The following is a 7,076-nucleotide window of genomic DNA, read 5'->3' on the forward strand; positions in this document are numbered from 1 at the left end:
ATGGAATATTTTATAGTAATGGAACTATCCCGTGGAATATGAGAGACATCTAACTATATTAGAAATAATAAATAATTCTGTCCTTTGAAGAATTTAAACTGATAATTTCCTTTAAAAACACAAATTCTTTCACTGTTTAACCAACTCAGATTAAATTCGACTGCCTGTAAGAGAGTTTAACTTCCGTCCCATAGAGTACATCAAGTACGGATATTAAAATGGCAAATTATAGATAAGCCCAATGTGGGGCAAGCTTTTGATTTCATAATCGCTTTCAATTAGCCAACTTGCAATTTAATAAACAACAAGAACAATAAATTTAATTGAAATATATCCAGACCAGCTGGGAAATTGACGTAGGAATCTCCCTTGTAATAGCCATGTGGATAGAATAGCATCCACATAAATAATAAGACTAACTAAACTAGGCACTGTTTAAGACTCTCTATACGGATTTTCAGGGCAGTCGACGATGACTTCCACATTGAATACGAAACATTGCATTTGTAATGAGTTAAGGTAGGATTTTCTTTAGGCATATCTGGTGTTAGGTGTAGAATTGCCTAAAAAAGGCTACCTTTTCTAGTCAGAGATTTTGCAGGACGTTGTACATAAATTCCAAACACTCTAATCAATCTACGCCTTACAGTTCTGGAAATTTGAGCTCTTTAGTTAACGCCGTTAGCTAGGCTACTGCCAATTTGCCGTAGAATAAGAGCCACGTCATGGGTTGATCTGAGTGAGATCGATGGAAAACTTTAAGTTCAGCTCGTGCCAAACCCTTCTTCAACTCTTTATTTAATCAAACATTAGGTACTCAACTGATATTAGCATCTTGGGCTTTATTTTAATCAATGATTCTAATTTTAGCTAGAAGTTTTGATTGGCCTGAATTGTTCTTAATTTGGACTTTTGTTGGCTTAGACTTAAATGGCGGCAAAGAGAATTTAGTTGCAATCATATTAGATAAGCTTCATAATTTAAAAATCTGCGAAACAGTGTGATCATAAGCCCTCATAAAACTTAATTATTATTTTGCGTTTATAGAAACCAGGATTTTAAACAGGCTCCCGATTTGCTTAATCTATGTTCTAGTTAAGTAGAGAGAGCCTGTTACAGGTTACTCAAATCAAATTAACAGTAATCTGAGAAAAACCAAAGTATTATTTAACAAAGTGGTCCTAATCTAAGGGTCTAGTTATAGAGAGAGCATGTTACACATTACTTAATAAAGTTAACAGTGATATGAAAAAAAGCAAAGTACCATGATTTAACTAATCGGTCCTAATCTAGTTACATTCCATGTTTGTCGTGGAATTCATTGGTCCAAGAAAGGCGGTAAGTAATAATGCAGTACGACAGAAAGCCAACGTTGATCGCATGCTACCGTCTTCTTCCCGAAACTGCTAAATGCTTGGGCGGCGTGAGACCATGACGAATTCTACGTCCTCAGAGCTGCTGCATTTGACATTGATGGAACTCAGATTGAAATGAAAAAACAAAAAAACAAAAACTCTACACAAATTAACCACAAGCGATTCGAAGCGTGAGAGTGTAAAGGAAAGAGAATTTTATTGAAGCACTCAAACTCGTCATTCAAAACCTGATAAGTTACGTCGATCACCTAATCCTCGCCGACTACTAGTCAGTCACGTAATCCCGTCCTATAAATTGTGGCTCTTTGAGCATCAATGATGCAAACCCATCTACTGCTTTTAGCCTCCTCTCTGAAGAAGAGATTGAATTTCAGTATATTTTATTTTGTCTTGAGTTCTACATTGTCTATGCTATCCCTAAGTCATTCAAAACCTGATAAGTTACGTCGATCACCTAATCCTCGCCGACTACTAGTCAGTCACGGAATCCCGTCCTATAAATTGTGGCTCTTTGAGCATTAATGATTCAAACCCATCTACTGCTTTTAGCCTCCTCTCTGAGAAAGAGATTGAATTTCAGTATATTTTACTTTTTCTTGAGTTCTCCATTGTCTATGCTATCCCTAAGTCATTCAAAACCTGATAAGTTACATCGATTACCTAATCCTCGCCGACTACTTGTCAGTAACGGAATCCCGTCCTATAAATTGTGGCTCTTTGAGCATCAATGATTCAAACCCATCCACTGCTCTTAGCCTCCTCTCTGAAGAAGAGATTGAATTTCAGTATATTTTATTTTGTCTTGAGTTCTACATTGTCTGTGCTATCCCTAAGTTACTTTCTCGTTGCAATCTGAATTCTGTGCTATCAATCTATTTTGAGCCATGAAGAGTTATGGCAGAGTTGATGAAGCCGTTGATGAACGGAAAGCAGAGAATTCTAAAAGTAGAGGCGTACTAATTGTTCTGACATCAATTCTGCTCCTCGCTGCCCACGTGTTTGTGGCAGTCGAGGCTTCAGTGGGCTCTAAAGCCGATGACAATCGCCATCATCATTCTTGGGAAACCGTTTCCAAAGTGGCGAACTCGGTGTGTAGCAAGACTCGTTATCCCCAACGATGTGTCTCATCCATGGCTTCTTATCCTGCTTATCAAACGGCCAAGCTAGGCGACCTCAACAACGTCGCATTGCAATTAAGCATTCAAAGGGCCCAAAAGGCTCGAGACTTCGCTCTCAGTCTCACAGACAATGTGATGAACGAAAAAGAACGCGCGGCATGGCAAGATTGTTTGGAGCTATTTGAAGATACCATAGAGCGTCTCAACGTCTGCTCGAGCAATGGTTATCTCAAAAAAGACTCACCCGTTTGGCTGAGTGCAGCGCTGACAAATCAACAAACCTGCTTGAACGGGTTTACTGACCTCAATTTGAGTGCCTCTAATCCAATCCAAGCTTTCATGTCTTCCAGAGCTGTGAATTTGTCGGAATTAGTGAGCAACTCGCTGTCCATGTACAAGCTCTCCACCATGCCTACAATCACGGGGAATAACCGCCGCTTGCTGTCTTTCAAGAACAACGAAGAGGTAGATTTCTACTCCAACTATGGTCGTCTCAATGATGATGGATTTCCAGAATGGCTTTCAGTGGGTGACCGCAAGCTATTGCAGTCGTCAAGCGCTGCCAGCCAAGCAAACGTGGTGGTAGCTCAAGATGGTTCTGGCAATTACCGAACAATTGCACAAGCAATCAACGCTGTCCCTCAGAAGAGCAGCAAAAGGTACATCATCTATATTAAGGCGGGTACGTACAAGGAGAATATCGATATATCCAAGAAGATAACGAATTTGATGTTGGTTGGTGACGGCAAAGATAAAACGGTGGTGACTGGAAGCAAGAGCGTCCAAGACGGCGTCACTACCTTCAAAACTGCAACTGTCGGTAAGAAAGACTCCATTCTTTCCTTTCCTTTTTTTTCAAATTGGGTAAACGTTTTCTATCAAGTAGCGATATCTTGAATATGATGACAAACATTATATCTTGTTAATTATTGAGTTTTGAGAATATGCGATTGGTTTGTTTGTGATCAGCTGTTTCGGGTAACGGATTCATCGCAAGAGATATGACGTTCGAGAATACGGCGGGGGCGGCGAAACACCAAGCCGTTGCTCTTCGAGTTGGGTCTGACCTGTCAGCTGTGTACCGTTGCAGCATCAAAGGCTACCAAGACACCTTGTATGTCTACTCGCTCCGCCAATTCTACCGCGAAGTCGATATCTACGGCACTGTGGATTTCATATTTGGCAACGCAGCGGTGGTGATCCAGAACAGCAACATCATCGCCAGACGCCCGATGAGTAACCAGCAGAACACTCTGACTGCACAAGGAAGATCTGATCCCAACGAAAACACCGGAATTTCTATCCACAAGTGCGTAGTGTCTGCATCGTCGGATCTCCAAGCCGTGAAGGGGTCGATAAAGACGTATCTGGGGAGGCCGTGGCAGGAATACTCTCGTACTGTTTTCATGCAATCCACTCTCGGTGATCTCATCGACCCCGCTGGTTGGTTGCCATGGAGTGGGAACTTTGCTCTTAGCACTTTATATTATGGAGAATACATGAATAGCGGAGCTGGTGCAGGAACGTCAAAACGTGTGAATTGGCCTGGTTATCATGTGATCACTAGTGCCACCGAAGCCTCCAAGTTCAGTGTTGCCAATTTCATCTCTGGAACTTCATGGATTCCGGCTACAGGAGTCGCATTTACTTCAGGATTGAACTGATAATTACTACAGTTAAAATGTTAATAGTCTGGTATTGTTGTTTAAAGGTAGTCAATAATATGGTTCAGCTGTCTAACGGGAACTAGAAAGAAGTTTCAATTATTTTCAGTTATCTAGGTCTCTATCGAGATGTATAATATGATAGGTGATTTAGAATATTGTTAGAATAATTAATTTGTAGTTATTATTATTAATATGATGATTTTCTTTTAAATCACTTGATATAGTTGAGATAAATTTGTTAATTCTTTTAAATTTTGGTTTCTACGTGATGTTTAAATGTTAAAATAAAAAGAATTGACTCAACAAAATATTTCAAATATTAATCAAAGAGAAACACTATTAAATAAGATTTAAAACTCTAAATACAACATAATTTAATAATTATATTTGAATCTTCATGCTTTTAACTTTAAATTGATCAAAGATGTTAGAATTTACATATATAATAGTTTTTGAGCAATCTTGAAGCAAATAAATATAAAATTGATTTAAAAATATAATTATTCATTGTTTTTTAATAAATATTATATTTAATTATGAATTTTTAAAATATTTTAAATTAATAGATGTAAGTTTTATTTATAATATTATAAATTATGTTAATCAGAATTTCTTATACTTTTTCTATTCATTTTTTACTAAATTAAAAGTATTTCAATAAGATTAAAACTTGAGTCACAATATTTTATATTAAAAATAATGTTTTTAGATCAAAATAATTAATAAAAATATTCTCTTTTTATTAAATATGACAATAAATAATGACATGAAAATAAATTTGCACTATTAATTTTTTTATAATCAAAATGAAATAGCCAAAATATTCTATTCTTACATCACACCACTATTAATATTCACAATTATTATCCAATAAAATAATAAATAAGTTAATTTTAGTATTTAATTTTAAAAAAAAAAAATACATTAAAAAATTTACTCAAACTATTTTCATTCTACCATTTTATTGATTCATTTGTTGACAACTAATAAACTATATAAATATACATCCAATTACAAGGTACAATTCTAATATTACTGACATAAGGCAATCTAATATCTGGTGAGCTGCTGAGCCAACAATAGCCAAGAATATGGCGTTTGCGTAACCAAGACCAATGCTTGCTTTGTGCAGAAAAGATGGCTGATTGTCATAAAGTGAAGAATACGACGTTTCTTAACTAAGATGTCCTCCCACATTAGCAACAACAATGAACAATTTTCTCAAAGCGGCGTGTTTTCATGATAAATCAACCAGGATGGAAGTGCTTGTTCAGTTGGTAAGTTAAAATGAAATTTATTAGAAAATGTTAATTAAATATAATATATATATGGGTTGGTTACGTTGTTGAAATTGAAATTAATACTTGAGGGTACATTTCATATGGGCAACGATTTCTATTTTAATATCAAAATTTTAAATATTGTTGAAGTAGAAAAAATAAATCATTTGGTATAGAATAATTGATGATAATGATGGTATGTTATATTGGGGAGAGGGGTTAATACTTGGACGAGGTTGTATTGTTGGTATAGTACTTGTGATTACAAGTTTTAGCCTTGCAACATATTTGTACTATATATTGTCAATAATTAGTCTACATGTAAATTAAAAAACAACAACCAAATAGTTGTCAATATAGGCCCACACATGAGCACATGACAAATGATAATATTTATATTAAGAAAATATAAATACATTTATTGACAAGTGAGATAAATATCTTTTTGTTTCATATAAAAATCATAACCATCCACTATGACTCTATCATTTAGAAAACATGATACTCATTTAAACAAGTATTATTGTTATCTAAAAATGATCTTTCTTTTTAGTAAAACTATTAGGGTTGTAATTTATATGTATTGATAGTTTATCCTATCAGAAATATAAAAGGTGAGAACAATAAATACCTTGCATTTTTCCATGAAAATTAAAGGATTGTCAAAAAATTATGATCATTTAAAATTGAATTTATCTTGTAGTTTAAATAATAATGTTTTGTTTTCATAACAACAAATAGTTTTGAAGCCAATACTCATTTTTGTGAGTGAGAATGGGAGTTGGAGAAGGAAGTTTGAATTTTTTAGGCAATACTGATGAATATGTTGAAGATGATTTAGACGAGGATGAATAAGATGCAAAGGCTATTTTAGTTAGAGATGAAGAAGAGGACTGGCTTTGTAGTTCGAGCTTAGTGGAAATTGATGAATATTTACGAGTTTTATGACTCAAGGAACAACATATCTTGGTGGAACATCAATAAGCCACTACTTAGTCAAACCAAAGTATTTGAGGTTTTTGCTTCAAAGGATGCTCCTAAAGAATGAACTTTAATAGGTGGATCTACTATGGGCTTTCATTCCCATGTGACCACTTCTCCGTCTTCAACCCAAATTCTTTTAGGGATTAATTTTCCCAATTTTGAGATTCACATAGTTATTGGGGATGAGCTTATAGATGTGGGATGAGAATCTCTATTGTGGATTTAGCTAAGAAATATTTGACCTTTTTGACTTGTACAAAGTTGCATTTGGGTGGTTTTACTTCCATTCTAGTGGTGTTTCCCACCCTAGTTGTAGTGAGATTGTGTAATGACCTCCAAAATATGCTAGAGAAACTAACCAACTAAACAAGAAAATAGAGAGATTTTTTTAAAAGAACAAATACAACACATACATAACTACACATAATCATATAGACATAAATACAAAAGTTGAATTAACTCACACCACATAGATTAACATCAAATAGATTACATTTCCTAGGGTATCTCAACGTCACTACTTAAATTAATATAACACCATGATATAAACAATATCTATTCACTCTACCACATAAATTCTTCATTATCTCTAATATTCATTTCAACTAAGACACAAAGAAAGATAACCATTTAACTCCATCATAATGCATA

At 34.9% G+C, this 7,076-nt stretch overlaps 1 protein-coding gene across 1 annotated transcript; it reads left to right on the top strand.

Moving 5' to 3' along the window:
- Positions 1–1,715: 1,715 nt before the first annotated feature.
- Positions 1,716–4,321, top strand: LOC131038771 (pectinesterase). The gene is made up of 2 exons (XM_057971320.2): positions 1,716–3,314; positions 3,464–4,321. The coding sequence occupies exons 1-2, from the start codon at positions 2,261–2,263 to the stop codon at positions 4,156–4,158; spliced, it is 1,749 nt and encodes a 582-aa protein (XP_057827303.2). The 5' UTR covers positions 1,716–2,260; the 3' UTR covers positions 4,159–4,321.
- Positions 4,322–7,076: the final 2,755 nt, after the last annotated feature.

The sequence above is a fragment of the Cryptomeria japonica genome, chromosome 3 (assembly GCF_030272615.1).
Source record: "Cryptomeria japonica chromosome 3, Sugi_1.0, whole genome shotgun sequence".
NCBI lineage: Eukaryota > Viridiplantae > Streptophyta > Pinopsida > Cupressales > Cupressaceae > Cryptomeria > Cryptomeria japonica.